A 25,455-nucleotide genomic window follows, 5' to 3' on the forward strand; every position below is an offset into this window, starting at 1 on the left:
TCATCCTCGACGCTATTGACTATTTTGGTCAAAGATGAACACATACTGTGTAAACGTTGATTGAAAAACAAGGAGTATATTAAACCAGGAGATGACCAGGAGATGACGCGACCGGTACCAGTCGCGTGCGGCGTGTGTAAACTATAACCTGCCTCAAAGTGTTTTACATTACATTATCATATCTGTCTTAACTTGAACCATTTATTTTCCAAAGGTAAAAGATTGTGTAATTTGTATTTTTTAACTTTATTCATCGTACCCTCGGTCCAACCACGTGACCACTAACACCCTCCCTTGAATCAACAGTCTTCCGTTTTTCTTTTTCCTCGGTGAAGTTTAGATACGCTGAAGAACGTGACGTATGCGCCCGTTCCTTAATCACTCCACGTACAGTAGACTCGGTTTAAACAACACTAGTACAGTATAGTAGTAGTATAGTAGCGCTGATACCATTCACTTCAAACAGACCAGAACGACTGAGAATGGTCGATAAAGACGAAGATCTGGGTGAGTAGCAGCAGAATCCCCACATCAGCATTAAAAAGTAGTTAGTATGATTAGGTAGTATAGCTACTAGCCAGTCGTACAGACAGACAGACAGACACACACCCACCCAACAGTCTTATTATGTTCTGCACTGAGCACTATGTGAGCAGCTCAAATCTGTCTAATTGCAGTGGAAAGTTTTGCTCTCCCTATTCTGTTACATTTATCATAATGAAGTTAAATCTGTCAAGTCAGATTCAGCTTTACTGAATGGGTTTTTGCATGTAGGCCTACTTCTTGTACATCTCAGAGGCAAATATTGTACGATTATTTGACAGCTTTTTTTTCTCCTTTTTTGGGATGAACTCAGTAATGCATTTCTAAATAGAGTAATTACAATCTAATAATATGATTATGAAATGGGCATTCTCATCCTATAATGAGTACATTCATATTTGGTATCTTAAGTAGCCTATATATTTTGATGCCAATAGCTTACTTTTGCACTTTTACTCATGCAAGTAACATTTTGACTGCAGTATTGTAAACAAAGTAATATCTTATCCTTTAGGCTGTTCCCTTATTGATTCCCCACAGCACATCATCTGCATGCCTTCATCTGACCCTATCCTCTGCCTCCTCTTCTCTCACACAGACTATAACTTCTTGTCCTCTTTCACTTTACATCCATACATCTCCTCTTTGGTCTTCCTCTAGAGTCCAGTGGTTCCCAACCTGTGGTGCGTGCACCCTTTGTGGTGCACGAGCACCTTCTAGGCGGGGTGCGCAACATGAAAAAGCGAATGGTGTTGCTATGGTTTCATTTTAAATATGTTAACATATTATGCCAATATATGGCAAGTATATGCAGAATATAGCCTATACTGCGTAATATGTGCATATAAGGAAATATATGTCTATATAGCTTATGCAACTTATATTTCCATGTGGGGGGGGTGCGTCAGCTAGGTCTGGAGGTACAGGGGGTGCATGGCCAAGAAGGTTTGGGAACCGCTGCTCTAGACCTCTTGCCTGGCAGTCTCAACCTTAGCATCCTTCTACCCGGTATCCTTTCCTAGTCTGTACATGTCTAACCATCTCAGTCTGGTCTCTCTGGCGTTATCTCCAAAACATGTACTGTCCCTCTACATACAATACTATACAGTACATTTAGGGCAGACTGTATCTCTTGTCATCCTGTATACTTTTGGACCATAATAACCAGTAAGAAGCCCTCAGGCGAGTAGCCCTCAGGCAAGTAGGCAAGTAGCCCTCAGGCGAAGTGACCTCGCCCTGAAGGGCGAGGTCACATGCACGCATCCACCTTGGTGACAGCAAACTGCTGGGCGAGCGCTGGCACTTTGGCATGGGGGGTCAGATCAACATATGGAATGAATTCTGTACTGGCCATATATGGAGCGTGTCTTGAGTGTACAGGGTTCAGTGATGCTAATAGGGTGCCTTTCTGGGGGTCCCATGGACGCACTACTGTACTCAGCACTGTACTGTAATTTGGTGCTATTTAATTTACTTTGTTTGCATATACTTTGTAGTTTGTACTGTTGTTTGCACAACTCTTTGCAATTGTCAGATTAAGGGCCGATTCATACTCCTATTTTAGGACCGAATAAAAGTCGGTTCGGCTCTGTAGTGCCTACAATGTGACGTCATTTGAGGTTCGGGGGTGGCGGGTACCGTCCTAAAGTCGGCATTTCGGCACTACAGCCGAATAGAGCCGAATAGGAGTATGAATCGGCCCTTAGAATTGTGTTTTTTTCTTTCATACATTTTCTACATGAATATAACCATATAACCATATAAGATGAAATGGGAGTTAAATGCTGCAATTTGTAAAAATTTGACTCCTAACGTGGTTGAAGTGGGACTCATAAAATGTCCATGGGACCCATCTAAAAGACCACCCCTGGGTCCCGGGACCCATTACATTGAAAACCTAATTACATCACTGAGGGTTTGATGAGGTCAGATCAACATATGGAATGTCATAACAGGTCAGCTCCATATATGGAGATCTAAGGGTGGCAGCGGCCCAGCGGGGGCAGTGTCTTGAGTGTACAGGGTTTGATGAGGGCCCAGGTAGGGCCGGGCCTTAATTTTCGGGCCTGTTGAGAGCTCTAGTTTCCGCCAGCTGCCGGGCGCAGCTGCACTAATAACTTTGGGACGGGCCCGTCTAGAGTTTAAATGGACATGTATCAGTCAAAAGGGAGACATTAAAGAGGAAGGACGGATGGGGAAGGATCAACATATGGAATGTCAGAACAGGTCAGCTAAGGGTTTGAGGTTTGGGGTCAGATGTAGAGTTGCTGGCCAATATTGATGACATCAGGGATCTCCATATTATGGGCTTAATATTGGTGACAGGCAGTGTATCCCCAAATGTAATCTGTGCTGTGAACTAAAGCAAAAATATCCCACATTTATTCAGCATTTCATCACGTCGTGCATGATGCATGCACTACATTGCTATTATTATTTACAGTTTGTTCAAATGTGTAGCCAAATGTAACAACACAGCAGTTAGGAATCCTTTATACAACTATAACTAAAAAACATCGCATGGATGCACCTGGGACGTATCAGTGATGTATCCTGAGGTCAACGGGGTCTCTCAACATCATACCCCTCACTCAGGCGACCCAGCCGGGAGTGATCAAGTCCCGACTTACGTCCCAGTAGCTACCCTCAATCAGTCCCACTAGGGAAAAACCAGGGGCACACAATCCGTTGGAACTACTCCAGAACTACTCTGCCAGGGCTGGGAGGTACACTTCTGGCACATTGAGGGACTAGGCTCTGTGGGTTGTCTCCTGGCCGGGCCCCTCCTACGTCTCACCAGGTCCACTCCTGCTCTCACCAGGAGTAGAGCGAGGACCTGTGCGTTGCACCAGAGTCCCAGCACCAGACAGTTCATTCAGGAGTGGTGGGCAATGGTTCCGCAGGGTCATGGTGCTGCGGTTCCACTTGCTGCTTGCATGGCCCTCCCAAAGGCCTCACCGAGGGTTGTTGGGCTTCCACCTCACGGAGGACACAGGCTGAGGCGCTAACCCATACTGCTCACCCGGGTGCCGTCTATATTCCGGCTGTCACCCGTCTCTCCGGTGTCACCAGACTATACCTGGTTGTCACATACAGATTCTACTGAGAAAGTACTGATAAGTAGCTTATCTGCCCAGGTTAATTTCCGAGTGGTGAAGATCCTTAAGGCCTACGGTGTCCCTCCCAACTTGCTCCGGGCAATAGAGTCCATGTATGCCAGAACAAGGGCCAAGGTGGTGACCCCAGATGGTAACAGCGAGGAGTTTGATATCCGGGCCGGGGTAATGCAGGGGGATACCCTAGCCCCTTTCCTCTTCATCATAGTCCTGGACTATGCGCTCAGGAAAGCCATCAGTGGACGAGAGCAGGATCTTGTCTTCACCATAACTCCAAAGAAGGTCAAGACGACATCCCAAGGTAGTCCTGACAGATCTGGACTATGCGGATGACATCGGCCTGCTCTCAGACAGCGTGGAACAAGCTCAGGAACTCCTGAACAGTGTGGAGCTGGAGTGTGCCAAAGTTGGCCTTAGGCTAAATGCCAAGAAAACTGAGGTTATCACCTACAACATCTCACCGGAACATCCACCTCTCACAACAGCAGGAGGCACGGTGCTGAAGGAAGTCAAGGACTTCAAGTACCTGGGCTCATGGGTCAACTCAACCGAGCAAGATCTGAAAGTGAGGAAGGCACTTGCATGGAGGGCCCTGAATGGCATGAACAGTGTTTGGAACTCCAATCTCCCCCGACAAATCAAACTCAGCTTCTTCTACGGCAGTGAATGCTGGACCCTGAAGCCAACCCTGGAGAAGTCCCTTGACGGGTGCTACACCCGAATGCTGCGTGCAGTACTTAACATCAGCAAGACTGTACATGTCACTAACATGACTCTGTATGAGGGACTACCGAGGGTGAGCCAGAAAATAGCAGCCAGGAGAATGAGACTAGCAGGACACTGCCAAAGGCATCAAGAACTGCCAGCCAGCAAACTGGTGCTCTGGGAACCAACGCACGGGCATCGATCACGAGGACGCCCCGCGCTAACATACGTGGATGTACTCAAGAGCGATGCAGGAGTGCAAAGTACCAACGAACTGGCCGGATGTATGGAGAACCGGGATGACTGGAAACGACGATGGAGGGCTCGTCTGAGGACGACCTAGAGAGGTGCAACCACTCCAAGGACCAGCAATGTCCGTGTTCACCTATGTGTTGTTCACCTATGTGTTGGTTAATGAGCACCAGTATGAGTACCAGTAGGGGCGCTGTTGTGCCAGAAACAGAGAGAGAGAGAGAGAGACTGTTGCCTGCTAATGAGAGAGAGAGGGGGGGGGGGGGTGGAGAGGGGAGTTGCACCACTCGGTTCACACGGGTGTGATTTTTTTGTATACAGTATGATTTGCACATGACTATACTGGCGGGCCATAAATAACACATTGTAGGAAGGAAGCCGCGGGCCATATAAAAAAGCTGCCCTTGTGCCACGGTTGGCCCCCCGGGTCTGCTAGCAAAGATTACTATCAGAATATAGGACTTTAACTTGTTAACAATTATGTTTTTGTTTTAACTAAATATATCACATTACAGCTATAATATCCAACATTCCCCAACAACAGTATGCATCTGTTGGGGAATGTTGGAATACATTGTTTATGTCAATGTTATCAACAATGCTTTGTTTTTCCATTCTTCCACTCTCTTGCGGCGCTCTATTTTCCCCCTCCCACTTTACTCAATTTCCCCCCCTCTCTTGCGTGTTATCCTTCCCTCGCCTTCCACCTCTCCCTCTCCCCCTCGCATGCACAATTACATTCTTTTTTCTGCACTTCATTTCTTTCTCTGTCTTCCCTCCAGAGTGCCTCTATTTTTGAGTGGTGCAACCACTCCTACAACCAGCAATGTCCGTGTACCTGTGTACCTGTTTACGTGTGAGAGCACGAGTATGTGACTTATTTATACCAGTAGGGGGTGCCAGAAACAGAGAGAGGGGTAGTGCTGTGTCTCTAATGAGAGAGAGAGGGGGGGGGGGGGGGGGGGGGATTGCAACACTCAGTTCACACGTGTGTGATTTCTTTTACTTGCTTGCTTACTCCATGCATTTTGCTCATTTGACTATTGACTGTCTCCCTCATGCGCTCACTCACATACTCATTCCAAATTATGTATGCATGTACTGTACTGTGTGTGTGTGTGTGTGTGTGTGTGTGTGTGTGTGTGTGTGTGTGTGTGTGTGTGTGTGTGTGTGTGTGTGTGCGTATACATACTACATAGTACTGTGTATTTTTATTAATGTCACACAGGATTTGGGTGGAAACACCCTGTCATTGATATTTTTAACCCTGATCCTGAGAGGTATTGTATACAGTGACCTAACCTCATTAACTTTGTGTCATATTTTTAGCCCCACAGCAGTGTGGTGGCCTTAAGAGGAAATGCTGGAAATGAAAAGTACCCCTAGGAATAGGCCCCCTTGTATTGTGAGCCGGCATTCAGATAGAGTAAAAACACAGGCACATGCCTAATTGCTCCACCGGAAGTATGTCAATTAATGCACCATTGTGTAATATTATATCATAATAAACATATTTCTTTTTTACAGTCTATTTGTTGATTCACAACTGTATCAAGGAAACCTTCTGGCCTTTAAAAGAGGGGCGGGTATTCAACAGGGGACCCAGCCATGACTCCTAGGGCAGTGGTTCTGAAACTGGACCCCCAAATTGCTATATTTGACCGTGCCAGGGAACCCCCCAGAAGAGAATATATATGTGTTAAAAAATATATATATTCATGTATGTGTGTGTGTGTGTGTGTGTGTGTGTGTGTGTGTGTGTGTGTGTGTAGGGGCTGTCAAATGATTAAAACTTTTAATCAGATTAATCACAGCTTCAGAATTAATTAATTATTCATGATTAATCACCATTCAAACTACTGTCCAAAATATGCAATGTTTTTCTGTATAGTGTTGTGGGAATGGAAAGATATATACATTTAGCATACGTACCGTATGTGTATGTTTTATTCTTCATAACAAATTGAGTGTGGCAGCATGGTGTCTCTCTGTCTCTCACAACGTTATCGTGTTGTGTTATTTGGGCCGCTGCCTATGTCAATTGTGCAGCCTTTTATGGCGATAACCGTCCCATCCAGATAGGGCTTAGATAGTGTTTGGGATTATGGAATGTATGGGGTCATCCAAGCATGGATTAATTGCGTTAAAATTCTTAATCTAATGAATTACACAATTAGTTAACTATAATTAACTCAGTTATTTTGACAGCCCTAATAAAGCAGATGTACAAGCTCACAGCTGCAAGCTTGTACAGTATATATGCTATTTTTGAGAACCACTGTTCTAAATCTAAGTTTCTTTTCTTTTCTTTTCAAAACATTTTAATGTCTGACAATACACATAAATCCAACATGTTGTTAGCAAAGATACGGTGTAAACAAACAAGACATTTACATTCACACGACACTGATGATAGCGCTGACAAATTAAACAATGAAGCATTCAGGGTGCAGCATAACTTGTGGACAGCCCATAGTCACTTAACCCATTCTGACCGGGCACCCATTTTGGTGTTGGCATCATGTTATGCTTTAGCTATTGAAAAATAGCAGATCTACAAGCTCATATCGCGCCACCGAGTGGCGCGATACGAGCTTGTAGGTCTGCTATTTTTGAAAAATTCGAAGAACGACTGACATTTTTAGAATCTGATCTCAGGTCAGAATGGGTTAATCAGACCAGTGTGTGTCCCGTGGAAACCTCGTATGAATCTGATCTCAGGTCAGAATGGGTTAAAAGAGAAAAAATCACACCCGTGTGAACTGAGTGGTGCAACTCCGTGTGTGGGTCCCCAGAACTTCCAGACCCATAGGAACACGCCCAGGTGTGCCAGCCCGGTTCCGGAGAGCCGCCCCACGTCCGAAACGGTCGAGAAATGACAGAGTTACTGTTTGGGGGCATTGTGATTTAGCAGACAGCTCTCCCTCTCTCTCTTGTTATTTACAGCTAGGTAGAGTAGTGGGGCGAGATGGAAAAGGGGCGACCGCACCTGTTACTCTAATCAAGTTGCATGGAAGTAAGAAAAACGATTATATGTACTGTATGGAAAGTGATCCTGGTATGGAAAGTACCAGGATCAAATACCAAAGTGCCCTTGAGCAAGAACACCTTGCACTACCTAAATGTGTGCACCATCCAACCTGTATCCAAGAATGGTACTGACAATGAGCCTTTAGTTTAAACATTTCATTAGCAATAAGTACAGCAGTTCTGTTCTTTAATCAGAATATTAGACTTGGACATGGGAAAAGGCCTATTTTAGTTGAAAATCAGCTGGCTTAAGAAGAGATCCTCTAGTCTAGGCAGAGCAGGTTTGTTCACCGACATGTTTATCTTTACTGTAAGATGAGGCTTAATGCAGGTCTTTGAAATGTATCTTTGTAAATATGCAAGGTAGTGCTACTTATCCCTTTAGCCGTCGGCATGGATTCTGTTCTGAACACTCCCTACTATTAAGTGTTTTGCAATAACATAGACATTGGACTGATTCTATTGTTTACTGTATTTTTTCAGTTTCAGAAATAGTAATTAGTATGTCCTTAATGACAGGTAAACTTGTTTTTCTTTTCTTTTTAGAAAATATTCTGGTAATTTGTGTTGGTTTTTTTTTACATTCTTGTCTAGGCCATACATGTCGCTTCCCGACTGCCTGGATGGGTGACTGACTCCCCATTGTTGAAACATGCGTGCACCACTGATGCATTTGTATAGGAACAGGTGAACTTTGACACTGAGTTTTTGTCAGGTGAAACCGGTAACAGGAAGCAGGTAACAGAAATCTTTAGAGACACCCAATTTTATTTAACGTAATGTTATGATTGAGACCGGCCAGTTGAGAGGAGCGTTCGTTACTAAATAAATAAACCAGTGCTTCTTTCACCGGACATGTGATCATGTCTTGTTTTTACATGGGTTTGTAAGGATGTGTCACTTTAAGCTGTGATTGGAGCTGTACCACATGAACCAATAAATAAGTGTGGGGGGAGAGGGAGAGAGAGGGAGAGAGAAGAGAGAGGGGGGGAGGTAGAGAGAGAAGAGGGGGAGAGAGAGAAGGGGGTGAGAGAGCGGTAGGGGAGCAAAAGAGAGAGAATGGGGGGAGAGAGAGAGACAGAGAGAGAGATAATGGGGGCAGAGAGAGAAGGCAGGGGGAGACGAGGAGAGAGAGATGTGAGGGCTGCGTAGCGTGGATGTGCGGCCCCGGCCCGAACTGCTAGTTGTATACATTTCATCATCAATCATCATCTGTATAAATTACTTAAGCCTGTGTCTTGCCTTAAGGTGTGGCCTCTGTTCAAACACAAACATCATTACATCACTCATACAATATACAATGAGTCAGCACGATGGTACGTAAAACCATTTCAAGCCTCGCCTTATGTACATCAAACACTGGTCAATTGCAAATAATTTTTTGTTTTCTGTTTAATTGTTTTAACCCATTCAACTTTGATGTTGACTATCTGCAGCCTGGCCGGGTTAATTGCTGGCCACAAGCATATCAGTCGTCATAGTCAGTTATTCTTAGATCCAGTTGGACAAGTTATCATCAACAAGTTCTCACTCAACCAACTTCCTTTTTTTTCTTTCTTGTGAAATCGCCCATGGTACCTCTCCTCTATATCCTTGTGTCAACAGCCAAAACCAGGCTTTTCAGGGAGCCTGGTTTTCGGACAGACTACAGACTAGTGTGATCCGATCTAGAGGCCACACCTATTCCCCGATATATACCTGTGTATATATCCGATTGGCGTACCAATGCTCCCACATAAATGCTGAATCGAGTAGCCTGGTCTCGCCGGGTCATGCCAGTCGCTACGAGTTACAATAAAACATGCACATACCAGTAGGCAGCAGCATGGGCCAGAACTGGCCCACCAGCTATAATGTCTGGCCTTTGTAAATAACTGACAATATCTGACTGACAGTCCCACATGTACATGTAGATAGGGTATGGACAACAATAGCTTTGCATTGATGAAAGTGAAACCGGGTAGGATCTTTCCATTGTTCTCTTTGAACGTTCTGTTTTCACTGTTAACTTTCCTCTAAAGTTAGACCTTTGGATGAAACACTTCTCGCACCAAAAAACTGACTGAGTTTCACACGCCTTAAAGTTAAACGATAACTCTCTCTGTGCTAAAAATAGACCTCGAACCATGAAAGAGCTCTTGTTCAAAAATGTTCTGTCTCCAGATGTTCTTTTTTAAACCTTTTGATTAATTAAATATCCTCTAAAGGCCACATTCCAGGATGTGGCCTGCATGAAATCATTACATATTACGTATAATCTTAGTAAAGATAAGAGCGCCCCTCACTTCACATGGGTGTGATTATTTTTGTATTTAAGGTGTATTGCCACATTTTCCAGCTCCTTACTTAGCCATTGATTGTGTTCTGACCCACCAGAGGGGCGCTCTTATCATCATACATCATCATGTTCATACTGTACATCACATTCCGTGCTCAAACACACAAACACTCAAAGATGTCCATAAGAACTTACTAGCTGACCCCTGTAGTACAACTCACATTTATAGTACTTCCCGCACGACTTGCTGCACCACGCCATGCTACTGATACGCTGAGTTGGTGGTGCCCGGGTTCGAAACCCCTGAACTTGTGGCCCAAAGGCTAAGAGCTCTGCCGACTGAGCTACCCGGACACAAATGCATAGTAGGCCCTAACATTATGATGCCTCTGACCAAGGGGAATCGTTGTGGAGGAGCACACGCTAAATCGACATCCATTATCCACTCTAGTTTCTGCCGCCTGGTAACACAAGGCTCTGTCTGGACCGGATCATAAAGCTGCCAGCGAGGCGATCATGTTCTTGGTGTGGCCTGCAGGGTGGGCCTAGCTCTCTGCCTGCAGGGTGGGCCTAGCTCTCTTGAGATTAGTAGTGAATTAAATAATTCTGACCTTGCTTCTTTCCGCCCATTCCAATAGGCGCTTTTGATCCCAACATCCCAGAGGAGGGACCTTCAGCTCCACCTCCTGGCTGGCTGGACAATGTGCATGGCTACCAGGGCATCGGAGGAGGAGGCAAGTTCTCTTCTCTTCTCGGCCATGTTGTGCGTTCTTTGTTATGCTGTGTGCATAGTGTACTACATTGTGGTCTCACATAGACAGACAATTGTAGATCTCCACCTACTGATACATCTGGTGACATCTACATTCAATGTAGGGACTAGAACAGTGGAGGAAACCACACCAACCTACACCCAGTACTGCTTTGGAGACCAATCCTGATTCTGTACCAATCTGAAGGACCGCCCTAATGTCTTGAAGTCTTTGAATTGTTTCCACGGAGACTTTATGAATTTAGATGTCACGACTCACCAGCCATATCGGCATGTGGAGATGTCCACTCGTCTGGCCATGTGAGACTATACGTCTCGTCTTGACTTGACTCATCTCTTGTTGTCTCTGGTATCTGTGATCTAAGTGTGTGTGTGTGTGTGTGTCCAGGGGATGACAACCCATTGTACCCTCCTCCTCCTGCCTACAACCCCCAGCCTGAGCAGGACAGGAACACTTCTGTTCCCCATGTCAGGTACGCATGCACGCACGCACGCACAGTGTCGCACACACAGTGTCTTTCTCTAGTCTAGATCATGTGCTGTTCAACAGTGGGTCTGGGAATCCTAGGGTGTTCTCAGAGTTACTACAGCTGAATATTTCTGTGTGATAGGAACTTTTCTTTATTTTCTTTACATTAACCACTTGAATCACTTATTTTTCTCCTCCTTCCTCTCTTTGTCTTTGCCTTTAAATTCTTCTTCCATTTTCTGGACCCAGTCCTCCCATTTCCTCTTCTCCTCCATGTACTTAATCTTCTCTTCTTGCTATTTCTGTCTTTTTAATTTGAGTCAATACTTTCCTTTTATTAACTTAACTTTAACTAACTTGTTGATATCTTCTATGGCTTTGAGTAGGGCCTCGTCTCCTCTTTTAGAGAATGCCGTTTTCTTCTGAGGCCTCTTCGAGGCGAAGGTTCCTTTCATTCTGGTTTTGGGGTGATGGAGGTGTCTTTGTGTATTTGTGTTCATTCAGGGTCCCCACTCTGTCAGAGGATGCGGCCAGGGAAGCCTTGGTGAAGTTTGTGGAGTCAAAGTGGAAATACAGCTCCAAGCCGGCCAGGAACCTGACATTCAAAGACATCAAACCTGTCACCGTCTACAGGGTACCAGTTCTACTGCTGTGATTCTCAAACTATGTATTTGGTCATGCGTTTGGCTTGATTACCTGGTCTACCTGGTCACTTTGCTTCCATTTGTAGAACAGACATAATGTACGCTTCCATTTGGTTCCTAACTATCAATCATTTTGTTGGGCACCCCCTGGAACCGCCTCAAGGACCCCCGGGGGACCCCCACTTTGAGAACCACTGTTCTACTGCAAGGATGCTCCGAGAGCCCTTCCACTGTCTATCCCAAAAGCGCCAAATAAACTGAAAAAAATCCAAACCCAACCCGGATGGTGAGACGCGGTTCAGTCAGTGTGTTCCTAACGCGAGACCTTTTGTCTTGTTCGTAACAGTATCGTTTGGAGACCTTCACTGAAACCAGAACCAGTGCCTGGGAGTGTGAACCCTACTGCCCTGGTAAGATCATGATTAGCTAAAGCTACAATCCGCTGTCTCTGTCTCCCTCTCCGTCCTAACAGAGTGAGATCATTGCAACTGAACAGCCAAGATGGCGGCTCTATGGCTGTCTAATGGCCGTCTGCTTATTGCTATCATCCAGTCAGAATCAATCTGTATTGTCACGACTCACTTCACAAGTAAAATCTGTGTCCAACCCAACACAAGAGTAGGCAGACCACCTCCAACAACTGCACATGTGCTTGCTACAGTATAACTAACTACCTACCTACTAACTACCTCCTGAGTGACTGTGGCTCAGGAGGTAGAGCAGGTCATCCATTGATCCATGGGGTGGCGGTTCGAATCCCGGCTCCTCCTGTCTACATGTCGAAGTGTCCTTAATTGGGCAAGACACTGAACCCCAAATTGCTCTCGATGTGCTGGTTGGTACCTTGTATGGCTTCCGCCGCAATCGGTGTATGAATGTGTGTGTGAATGGGTGAATGTAATGCACAATCTATGTAAAGCGCCTTGGATAAAGGCGCTATATAAATGCACCATTTACCATTTAACTCACTAACTAAGCAAGAATTTCCTGCTGCTGCCCTCTCAGTCTTTCTCTAGATCATGGGTGTTCAACAGGGTGTCTGGGAATCCTAGGGTGTTATCAGAGTTAATGCAGGGGGGCTGCTGAATCTTTGTGTGTTAGGAACTTTTCTTTCTTTTCTTTCCATTAAACACTTTAACCCTAGCATCCACATTTTGGTGGTAACATTCGCAGAAAATAGCGATTTGGTGTAGATCACACAGACACACACACGCGCACACACACACACACACACACACACACACACACACACACACACACACACACACACACACACACACACACACACACACACACACACACACACACACACACACACATAAACGTGTCATTTACACAAGACTGATGATAGTGCTGTCAAACACATCTATGAAATCTATCAAAAAGTCTGCACAATAGTAGGTCTCTCTGCTTAATCTTAATCTCTCTTTCAGCTGAGGGGTCCATGGCCCTCCAAAAAACATTGAAGACCCTTGCGAAGATTGATTAATGTCTTGTCAACTCACCATGTGCCATTAGGTCAGCCAGTGGATGGTCCGCAGTACGGCATGAGCCCGCCCCCCTGGGACGTTCCCGTGACCATGCCCCAGATGTACACCGACACCGTGCTGAAGGTCCGAGTGCCCCACTCCTCCTTTGTAAAGGTACAGACAGGTGTTGTTTTTGGCAGTTTTAGTCTTTTAGTCTCTTGAATAGTTTTCATTTAGTTTTAGTCACATTTTAGTCACCTGGAATGTTTTAGTGTCTAGTTTTAGTCGACTAAATATCATAAGATTTTAGTCGAAATCTACAGTTGATTTAGTCGAACAAAATGTATTTTTGGCGGGCCTTGAAGCCGCCATAATGACTGTTTTTTTCACTTGCTGTAAATAGCCGATCTATAAGCCCACAGTGCGACGCGTTGTGAGCTTGTAGATCAGCTATTTTCAGCATGCAACTAATTGTAAAATGACTTATACTGGATCTCTTGTCCACTATTCCCTTCCTAACATTTTAGTCTAGTTTTCATTTGTTGACGAAATTGTCAGTATATTTAGTCTTGGTTTTGTCATCATAGCTTAGTTTTCATTTCGTTTCCATTTAGTTTTCGTCAGTGTAAAAAGGTATAGTCGACGACCAACAGCGCTAGGTACAGTACACAAATGTACTGCTGCTTTGTAAAGACAAAGTAAAGTGGATCCGATGATAATTCCGACAGAGCATTAGTCCAACATACGGGAACAACGGTCGGACTAGCCTCGGAAACGCAGACGTTTTTATTTCCAGGGAGGAAAAAAAAGTCTGGGTCCGAGTCCACTTCAATACGGCATACAGTAGCGCAATACACACACACACACACACACACACACTCTACTCTCTCACTCTCTGCGTCTAGATTCTCCCCGGCGGATCCTGCCGGGAGCTGCCTATGCCATAGAAAGCATGGGTGGACCCCAGGCTACGGTCGGACTAGCGCTCGAACATGCACTGCTCCCGTGCTTGCCACAGAACAAATATACTTTACTCCACTGGACGTGGAGCATTGTTCAAAACACATTTTTCCAGTTAAAGCTTTTTGTCACAAAACTTTTATTATTTTTGTTATTATTATTCTTTCTAAAAGATAAATGTCTATATTTTGTTGTGCATATTGTAAACTTCCGGCTGCGCTTTTCATTTGTGTGTTGTGTTTCTGTTTCAGACGTGTCACAAGTGCCATGGCTGTGGCAGAACGCGCTGTGTCATGTGTCACGGCCGGGGGAATGTACGTAAGACACCTTTAACTTCACGCTGTATGCACAGATTGACCACATGAACCCTGGGCTTCCAGGGCGTGTCATAATAGGCATAATCATTCTGCCATAATAGCTGTACTACAAGCTGACATGGGATGTTGTGCTCTGTATGTGTGTGTGTGTAGTTTAAATGGATGTGTCACTTTAAAAAAAAGTTTTTAAGTTGCTCAATTCAGTATTTAGATATTTGATATTCATTTTAGCTTCCTATATGAACCAATTGTAACTTTAAACTCTCTTTTAACCATGATAGATTCATCGAAAACACCCTTCCTTTTTTTCCTGGTGACTGTTCTAATACATGAGGGACCGTGTTTCTTTCCGGAGGAGACCAAAATATATACAGTATATTAAAAATAAATTAAAACAGCAAGTGAAAAAACACAGGCACCTCACATATAGGAGGGCAGTATCAGTCAAGAAAAAAAAGGACTCGTTGAAGATGAATCTATCATAATTACAATGGGGTTTGAAGTTACAATGGGTTTGTATAGGAAGAGGGCGGGGCAGCTAAAATTAATCTCAGATATCTAAATACTGACTCAAGCAACTTAAAAACTGTCTGGGGTGTTCACAATCACAACCCACTGATTTATGACCTGACTTGATAAGTCCCTGTTTACGTTGTCTTCAGATACTGTAAGCACAGCAATCTGCTAACACAACGTTCACAAAAAACGCTACTCTGCTCATAAAAACGATTTCTGTGGCCACGGGCCCTAAATCAAAGTCCATTATAACTAGCGGCTACAATATCCTATAACCGTGACAACAGAGCCCATATGTGACCAGATTTCACTGAGAGCCTGCCATCGCGCAAATTCTCCCCAAAATGAGTTAATAGCGTGTGAAATAAGTGTCAGAGCTGAAATCAATATGTAAATAATTGATGTAATAAATGCTTAAACATGTAACTAGGTGTAATGTTAGAGACCACAGAAGTGAACCTTTCAAGCTGTGATTCCATGCTTTCATATGACATGAAAAAAACGAAAATTCAAAAGAAATCCAATGGCAGTCCCTCAGTCAAATTTGGTCACATATAGCCCGCTGCATAAATCAATAAGAATAGTTTTGCGTCGATTCATTTGACATATAAAATAAACAAATGATTATCGCTACGAAAATAATGTATAGTTGCAGCCCTATAGCTGATGGAAAACCCTCTTCACTGTCTCTGTGTTTACAGAAGCGCTGTACATTCTGCCACGGTCATGGACACAAGACCATGCATGGGAAGGGACAGCGCTGTACCTCCTGTCATGGGAGAGGTCACAAGAGGTACAGTAAGAGACAAAAGGATGCATCATTGGTATATTTTAATTTGATCTGCCTTCTTACATTCTCCAAATACTCCAAATACTTCTAGTAATTCGATTTGGTCAAAAATGCTACCAGCATTCAAATCCGAGGGGGGTAAAAAAAAATCTTCTTTGGCCCCTGGTCGTGGAACGACCTGCAGTCCAGACTAAAATTGGCTTTGTAAGTTCCCTTGAGAAGTTCCAAAAGGATCGTCTTAGATGTACAGTCCAACACCTGCACATGTTTGTATGTACTGTACTAGCCTTTGTTCGGGCCTATATATTTATTATTTCTATTTCTATTTTGTACATTGTGTATTTGCCCTGCCACTAAAAGAGTAGCACTTTGGTGATTTGTCGTATATATTTCATAGGTACTTTTAGGTGTATCATGGATGTATTTGCTGTTCTGTAATTTGAGATGTGCAATGTAGTATTGAAGTGTAATTTTATTTCTGCCTCTTGGCCAGTTCCCACTTGTAAAAGAGACGCAGTCTCAATATGTTTTTACAGGTTAATATAAAGGTAAAAACCCAGCATGGACGGTTGGTCTGTATGTGTGGTCTCCCACACATAGTTATGGACTTCATCTTCCAATGAGTGGAATAAAATGGCTTCCTCGAAAATCAAAAAAACAAAAACCTATGCTTTAGAAAATGTTTGGCAGTAATGTTACGTGTATATATATATATATATATATACCTTGACTGGTAGTCAATGGGTGAAACATACCAGACCAGATCTGCTTTTGATGTATTTTTCTCTATTCATCCATATCTCTCTCTCTCTCTCTCTCTCTCTCTCTCTCTCTCTCTCTCTCTCTCCAGGTGTATGTCCTGTAGAGGCCATGGTTATAAAGAGTGTAGTGTTTGCCATGGCAACCAAAACCTGCTCCACTCCATCCAGCTCACTGTTACATGGTATGTATCATATTGTACACAAGCATGCACGCACGCATGCACGCACGCACGAACGCACGCACGCACGCACGTATGCATGCATGCACGCACGCACACACAATCATAGTTTCTTCAAACCTCTTCCTCTCTTTCACTATATCTGTCTCTTTCTCCTCTGTGTGTGTGTGTGTGTGTGTGTGTGTGTGTGTGTGTGTGTGTGTGTGTGTGTGTGTGTGTGTTATGCAGGAAGAACAATGTTAGTGATTTCGTCCCTGACCGCCAGCCAGATTTCCCTGACAAGAAGTTTGAGAAAGTGACTGGAGATCCATTCTTCATCGATCAGAACCTGCTGGTAAGATAGAAAGTGACTGGAGATCCATTCTTCATCGATCAGAACCTGCTGGTAAAATGTTGGATAATGTCTCAATGTTGATGCTCGGGTTGTTTTTTTGCCCAAAATAGGCATTGATTATTAATCGATTTTCCTTTTAAATGTATTGACCCCTATTGATTTAATGAAATCGGTTACAGTTGCACCCCTAAAATGGAGAAACAAGCCAAAATCACACTTTCAACAGCTTCACTTCCCCAAATAAGTACCAGGACTAGTCTTTTTGCATTCCTCAGTTGCCTTAATTTAGTTAATTTCAGCGTGTTTTTGCAGTTGACATCCATATCACTAACGTAGATTTTTTTTAACTGCCAGCCATAATGTATGGAAGGATTGATACGTTTGTCAGACATTGAGCATAAAATGCCATGAATTACAAATGGCACTCCCCTGTTGCATGTATTCTGGTGCTAATATTAGGAGGATTTGACATTTGCTTAAAAACAAACACATTAACATGCCCACATGGTTAACTGTGGGGCTTACAAACATAGCAGAGAAGAATGACCTATGATCCCCAAAGGGCAACCAGGTTTAAGTCAAGTAAGTCTTACAAACATATAGATACTGTACATTCACATGAATTAAAGTTACCAGTATTTGAGGTGTAACAAAGCATACAGACGTGGTGTGGTGTTGCAACTTTTTAAAGTTTTTTGGTTACTTGGTTTGCATATTTATCAGTCTTTTAATGTTGCTGATTACCGGTAGTTAAAATGACAACACAGTGCTGTCAATCAATGTATAGTTTGTATACGCTGGCACAGCGGCCTGTAAGTTGTGTTCATAAAGGCTAGGCTACTCACCACCGTCGGTTTAAATGACCACAGCTCCTTCAGTTGTGTTTGATCTCCTCCCAGGTGTACCCCATCATGTGTTTGATTTCTCCCCCATCTCCTCCAAGGTGTACCCCATCATGTGTTTGATTTCTTCCCCATCTCCTCCCAGGTGTACCCCATTATGGGTTTCCCAGATCAGGAGATCTGTGACGTTTCCAGGAAAACCATCAGTGACCACTTCAGTCGCTTCAATAACACCTGCCGTATCCTGCAGCAGGTACACACACACACACACACACACACACACACACACACACACACACACACACACACAATCACAAAATAAACACATGACATGAGACATGACACATTGCAAGCCCAGGCAGACATCAATGTAAACGTCATAGTGACACATTTCCTCAGGACTTAAAGTGCTCAGTGCAGATTTGCAAAAAAAAAAAAATCATTTTCAGTCTTGGGATTTTTTTTGCTTTAAGCCCTGTTTCCTGTGAAAGCAGATGTTTCCGTACATTGGACTAGATATCAGAGAGGTGTTTCCTTATACATGTCAGAGATGTTTCCTTGCACTGCATGGTCCCTAGAAATCAAAACATGTTTCCTTATACTCATGTTAGTGTTGTCCCACTGTTCATTCTCATACTTTCCTAAAGTATAATGTGATTGAGCTGTGATTGAGATGAAGCTCAAGTTTGGTTGGTGCAACTAATGTCTAATTCTACTAAGTCGATTCTATATATCTCTATAAATGCACCACGTCTCTGTACGTCTGTCTGTCTGTCTGTACGTGTGTACGGCTGTAAACCACGTAACTCGAGAAACGGTCGCCCAACTGACTTCAAATTCAACACACGCGTTCCACACCCCCACAGGGAGTGCAGTGCCCGGTGTCGTTCCACACCCCCACAGGGAGTGCAGTGCCCGGTGTCAAGTCAGTCGGACCCACATATGGAATATATGGATTATAGGAATAAAGGGACACGCGGAGACAGATACAGAAATCTCCATATATAGGCATAAACGGGCACAGACAGATGGGTGGAACGGGTACTCTGACACGGGTACAGCGGGTATTGCATAGCCGGGTGGGGCATGGATCCCCAACTTGCATCGTTACTGAGTTGGTGCTCTACAGCCGGACACCGGTCTAGTTGATATTAACCCATTTTGACCTGAGATCAGATTCTAAAAAAGCTATGTTTCTATGTCAGTCAAAAATAGCAGACCTACAAGCTCGTAGCGCGACCTCGGTGGCGCGCTATGAGCTTGTAGATTGGCTATTTTTCAAAAGCTTTAGCAGTAAGGAGCATAGGACTATGCTTACTAAAGACCCGTTGGTGCAACCCACTCCGCATGTTGTCAGATCGATACATTTCATCCTATTTTCTTTGCAGTCTATGGCTTCATCAGGGAATTGTCTTTTACGTTTTACATGCAATTACCTCTGTGTTTAAGCTGGTTTGTATGTCTTTCTTTGTCTAGAGACAGACCATCGAGCTGGTACCTCTGACCCACGCCCACTACTCTTACAGTGGAAAAGACTATGACTACTTTGTGTACGGAATGGAGAACAAAGTCCACACGTCCAAATATCCTTCAGCTTGTACTATTTTATAAGCAATAAGATAAGATAAACCTTTTATTTGTCCCTGGAGAGCAATTCAGGTGTCATTAGCGCTGACACAATGATAATGAAGTGCAGGAGATGAGGAGTGGATTTCGTGTTTTTGTTCATGTCATTCTGAGGTCAAGGCTTGGGATTAGACACCCCACCCCAACCTCCATTTCACTAAGTACAGTTTACTTTTTTTTTTACTAAGGAAACAACGAACTTGTAATTATTTTGATACTAGTCTGTGTAAAATGTATTTCTTTTTTTTATAGAAGATATCATGGATAAATCATATATTACATGTAGTAGTATATTCTCATAATCCACAACATATCTGTACTGTGTATGTCTGTTTAAAGTGTCAGACATTCCTACTATTGTAGTCTGATTGTAATGTTATACTTTAGCTATCGAAAAAGATCTACAAGCTCGTACGAGCTTGTAGATCTGCTATTTTAGAAAAATCGTGAAAATGTGGCACAAATCTTTGAATATATATTTGTTCACAGTGAAAAATTGTAACTCAAATATTTGCTTCTGGCAGGGGTCCCTGAAACTACATATTTTCAGATGGGGGTCCGTGGCCAAATACAGGTAATTCTGGGCTTCCTTGACATGGAAAATGTCAACGTGAACCACTGACATAGAAACAGGTTTTATAAAAAACTGTCATGATTTAGAAGACATTTGTAGAATCGAACATAGGTCTAAGTGGGTTAATCTCATATGTATGTACAGTGTGTGTTCTGTCTGTATCTGTATTGACAATCTGTATGTGTGTGTCATCACTTAATGTGCAACTTATCACTGTAATATCCATGCCAAAGTAGATCAGTGGTTCAACTTATCACTGTAATATCCATGCCAAAGTAGATCAGTGGTTCAACTTATCACTGTAATATCCATGCCAAAGTAGATCAGTGGTTCTCAAAGTGTGGTCCAGAGACCCCCAGGGGTCCTTAATGGGGCTCAAAGCATCAAAATAACTGTAACCACTTTAATCCTATATGCATGCACCAGCTAAATGATGGAGTTGGTAACCAAATGGACCCTTATAGATCTTTAACTCTTGAGATTTATTTTGTTTTTGTTTCATATTTGTTTTATTTTAAGCTCTGAAGAGTAAAAGTATTGATATACATCTGCATTAATTTACAAGAAGTCTGAACAATTAGAGAATGTAGAATAATTGTTATTTTTGATCAACGTTTCCCTGTCAATATCTCTATATATGGTACCCAACATCAACACTAGATGGAATTGTGGTCAAAATATTATCCAACGCCAAACAAAATATTCTAAGTCTTGGCTAATAAATCTCATCAGATGGTGGTCCGTGGCTCAAATGCTGAATAAATAATGGGCCTTGATATGAAAATGGTTGAAAACCACTGATGTATGTGTGAGTATATAATATACTGTGTACGGTATATGTAATTAGAGATGCCTTTGCCCCGTAATCCTGCAGTCAAACGGTTGATGTACAGTATATAACTTATATAACTTGTATTAGTTTAACAGTGAATGAATGTAACAAACACTCGTTGCTGTCGGGAGGAAACCTCATAACTCCATTTTTGAGGTTTTTGTCAGTGCTATTGAACACCCTTTACGTCTGTGTGTTGTTTTTATGAAAATATAGAACCAATGGAAAGTAGTAAAAAGTGCTTTGGAGAAAACCTCTTAACTCCATTGGACCCTCAAAAACTAACTCCACCACCTCTCCTCCTCTCATGGAAGTAATTGACAATATATAAAGTTACACCAACTTTGATGAGGCTGTATTGCTTTGTTTTAAAAATAAGGTTTTCTTAATTTCCTCCCGACAACAGAGATGTGTAAATTTTCACTGGTACATTACCTGTACTGTTGCTCAACAGAGTTGGAGCTAAACATTGACCAGCACATCACTGCCTCAACAGGAACATCTGTTAAAAGTCAAGCCTTTTAATGTCATTTATGAACTTTATAAAGGTCCATCAAAATAATTATCATACAGCTGTATTTAATAGCGATAGGCGAGGTGAGCAATGGCATCACAGCAAAGACACATTTCTGCTGTTGGCTGAAACATTGGTATGTGCCATTACTTTTCAGGAGATAGAAGAAATTACCTCTGGTCCAATTAATTAAGTCATTTAGTCACAAGTTCTTGTTAATACTTTGGATAAATAGTTAGACATTGTAGACATGTAGGCTACTGTAGTGATAGTATGAGATAGTTTCCGTTATGGCCCCAGAGGCCAATGCAGCTTTGTTTTTATGTCTGCCCAACTTCAGTCTAGAGTCTGCTGCCAAGTCTCAGCCAAGCAAATTAAGCTCTCAAAAAGAAGCTAAGGGGAAATTAAGTAGAACAGGAAACATGTATGCCACCTTCTGGAGACATGTGACTACAGTTATGCATACCGTACATCCCATTAAAGTGTGCTCCTTAATAACTACAGACAGGGAAATAAATCTGGAAGCATGTTTACACAACGTCGCATCTGATGTTTTCAGCAAACAACATTTAGAGTCCATAACCATTTGTCCTGCGCAGGTGCAGGACATTTGCTTCTGGATAAAGTACATGACATGGAAATTGCATGTTTGACACTGGACGATTTGGGATTTCTCTTGTTTTAAAAATAAATTTCAATTACATTGAAGACATTTTATAATTTTGCATGATTTACAAATGTTTGGCTTCCTTCCCTGAAGGTTCACAATAGTTGTGTTCAGTGTTGAGGTCTGCGAGGGCAAAGCACCAGTGGTGAGAATCAACAGTAAAATCTCAACAAGCCCATCTAAACATGTCTGACAAACTAGGGTTCTAGCCACAGATATACAGTCATGTGTAGATGTAAAATAGTTTTGCATTAGCTCAAACATGGGCATCAACCATCTAGTCTACAGTAGCGTACGATAAAATGAAATAATTTATACAGCCAGAAAGTGAAATAAAAAAAGCTTTATTAGAGAACAAGCAGAACTTGGGTGCCGCCGACTGCTGGAATCCAGAAGCTGTAAATCACCCAAACCACCCAAACCTATTCCTATAGGGAAGGAGAAGAGGATTAGAAATGCAATGTGATTGCAAACCCATTTTGGTCTTTTAAGCATCAAGTTATACTTTTAGCTATGGAAGAATAGCAGATCTAAAAGCTCATAGCTCAGCAACGAGTGCCGAGACCTATGAGCTTGTAGGTCTGCTATTTTTGAAAAATCGTGCCTCAAATCTTTGAATATTCTGTCTCTCAAATCTTTGCTTCTGGAGGGTCCATGGAACATCATATTTTCAGATGGGGGGGGGGGGGGGGGGGGGGGGGGTCAGCGGCATATTACATATAATTTTACACATGAAATATTGAGAACCACTGATATAGAAACATGAGGTTTCTCAGGGGAAACTTTTTTATTTATTTCGACGTCAGGCCTAAATGGGTCAAGTACAGTTTAATTAAGCATTTTAAAACAATCACCAACCTTGTAGCAGAGTACGGAGGAGGACCTGCTTTGACGTCACTGGCTCCACGAGCAGAATCTCCAGGTGGTCCTCCACGCGAGCCGAGAAAGAGTTTAGTTCCAAAACTTCCACCCGAGACAATACCTGGTCCTCCAGTTGATTTCTTAAAGAGTTTATTTACAAAACTTGATCGTCCACCCGAGACAACGCTTGGTCCTCCACATGATTTCTTTCCACGCTTAGTGTAGCTGGTTTCGGAGCGCTTCACATTGCCTCGCCGGTACCCAGTAGCGTACTGGTCAATGTAGGTTGGGCTAGGCGGGTAGGGAGGGAGGACTTCAGGAGGTTCCCCTCCCCCTGCTACCATCGAGGAGTTCTGTATCAGTATGCCCTGCAGCTCGGGAAGAGGTTCCCCTCCCCATGCTGCCATTGAGGAGTTCTGAATCAGCCTGGGAAGAAGTTCCTCGTCCACCGACGTTAAGAGGTTCATCCACGGTGTGCCAGGCTCGTTGAGGTGTTCAGCGGTGATGTCACGGAGAGCGCCGGTGCCACTTTCCCAGTCCACGCCGGCGTAAACGTCCTGAGGGTATTCTTCAGCAGCATCGAGGATGGATGGGCCACTCGAGTCCCAGTCTCCCCTAGCAGAGCCGCCTAGTGTGATGCTGTGGTGATCCGAAGGGACATTTGAGATGGGGGGCTGGGGCCGGGGCCACGGCACCGACCAGGGGGGCTGGGGCCGGGGCCACGGCACCGACCAGGAGCTGCTCTGTTGTTCATCAAGACTAGGAGAGACTGGAGCAGCTTCTTCATTTCTTGGACTTGCATAGGGAGGAGAACCAGGGCTGTACAGACCAGAACCAGGGCTGTACCGACCAGGAGAACCAGGGCTGTAGCGACCAATATCGGTGTAGACGGGAGCAGTGTTGCTGTATTCTTCAGCTGGACTTGCATAGGGAGGAGAACCAGGGCTGTACCTACCAACATGAGGGTTGCTGTATTCTGCTGGGCTTGCATAGGGGGGAGCAACAGGGTACACTGCACCAACACCAGATGTTAAGGGAGGAGTATCCATGTGGCCATGTGATAGAGATCCAGTACCTTCCATTTTGTGTGAACCAAAACGAGTAGTTGCAGCAGCAGCACCAGCAGCTTGCCATTGGTCATATGGACTAACAGATAAGGGAGGAGGACGAGTACCAGGGCTGTACCCTGCACCAACATGAACGTTGCTGTATTCTGCTGGACTTTCATAGGGGGCAGCAACAGGGTACACCGCACCAACATCAGATGTTAAGGGAGGAGTAGCCATGTGGCCATGTGATAGAGATCCACTACCTTCCATTTGTTGTGAACCAAAACGAGTAGCAGCAGCAGCACCAGCAGCTTGCCATTGGTCATATGGACTAACAGATAAGGGAGGAGGAGGAGTAGCCATGTGGCCATGTGCTACAGATCCAGTACCTGGCAATACTGGATTAAAAGCTTCATATGGACCAACAGAAGCAGCACCTTGCAATGAGTCGTATACACCCGGTTGAGTAGGAGCGGTATCACCATGTTGCATCTGGTCATAACGAGTAGGACCGGCATCACCACCTTGCATCAGGCCATATAAATCAATTGGATCAACACCATAACCACCTTGCCATGGCGATGTAAAATCAATGGGAGCAGAATCAGGGCCGTATTCACCACCAGGTGACGCATCAGGTGTAGCAGTGTCTGTGTATACACCGCCAGCAGCAGCAGTGTGGGTGTATTTAACATCAGGACTAGCAGGGTGAGTGTATTCGCCACCAGGACTAGCAGGGTGGGTGTATTCGCCACCAGGACTAGCAGGGTGGGTGTATTCGCCACCAGGACTAGCAGGGTGGGTGTATTCGCCACCAGGACTAGCAGGGTGGGTGTATTCGCCACCAGGACTAGCAGGGTGGGTGTATTCGCCACCAGGACTAGCAGGGTGGGTGTATTCGCCACCAGGACTAGCAGGGTGGGTGTATTCGCCACCAGGACTAGCAGGGTGGGTGTATTCGCCACCAGGACTAGCAGGGTGGGTGTATTCATCAGGACTAGCAGGGTGGGTGTATTCAACATCAGGACTAGCAGGGTGGGTGTATTCACCACCAGGACTAGCAGGGTGGGTGTTTTCAACATCAGGACTAGCAGGGTGGGTGTATTCAACATCAGGACTAGCAGGGTGGGTGTATTCGCCACCAGGACTAGCAGGGTGGGTGTATTCAACATCACGACTAGCAGGGTGGGTGTATTCAGTGCTGGTGGTGGACGGACGATTGCTGTAGCCGTGTTCACCAGGATCAGGAACGTTGTGTGCGATTACAGTGCGGGTGGATGGAACCCTGACGATGCTAGGTTCATCGACTTTTGGCGGATAGTTTTCTGGATCTTTACGCTCGGTAGCTGGTTCGT

At 44.0% G+C, this 25,455-nt stretch overlaps 1 protein-coding gene across 1 annotated transcript; it reads left to right on the forward strand.

The window, feature by feature from the left end:
• The first annotated feature begins 367 nt into the window (after positions 1 to 367).
• Positions 368 to 22,067, forward strand: LOC308327844 (protein SSUH2 homolog). The gene is made up of 12 exons (XM_080781407.1): positions 368 to 507; positions 10,563 to 10,658; positions 11,085 to 11,169; positions 11,670 to 11,799; positions 12,156 to 12,219; positions 13,328 to 13,452; positions 14,490 to 14,552; positions 15,773 to 15,864; positions 16,712 to 16,804; positions 17,030 to 17,135; positions 18,123 to 18,230; positions 19,454 to 22,067. Exons 1-12 carry the CDS (start codon positions 483 to 485, stop codon positions 19,586 to 19,588), a joined length of 1,122 nt encoding a protein of 373 aa, XP_080637533.1. The 5' UTR covers positions 368 to 482; the 3' UTR covers positions 19,589 to 22,067.
• Positions 22,068 to 25,455: the final 3,388 nt, after the last annotated feature.

The sequence above is a fragment of the Protomyctophum bolini genome (genome assembly GCF_963924005.1).
Source record: "Protomyctophum bolini genome assembly, chromosome: 2".
NCBI classification, from domain to species: domain Eukaryota; kingdom Metazoa; phylum Chordata; class Actinopteri; order Myctophiformes; family Myctophidae; genus Protomyctophum; species Protomyctophum bolini.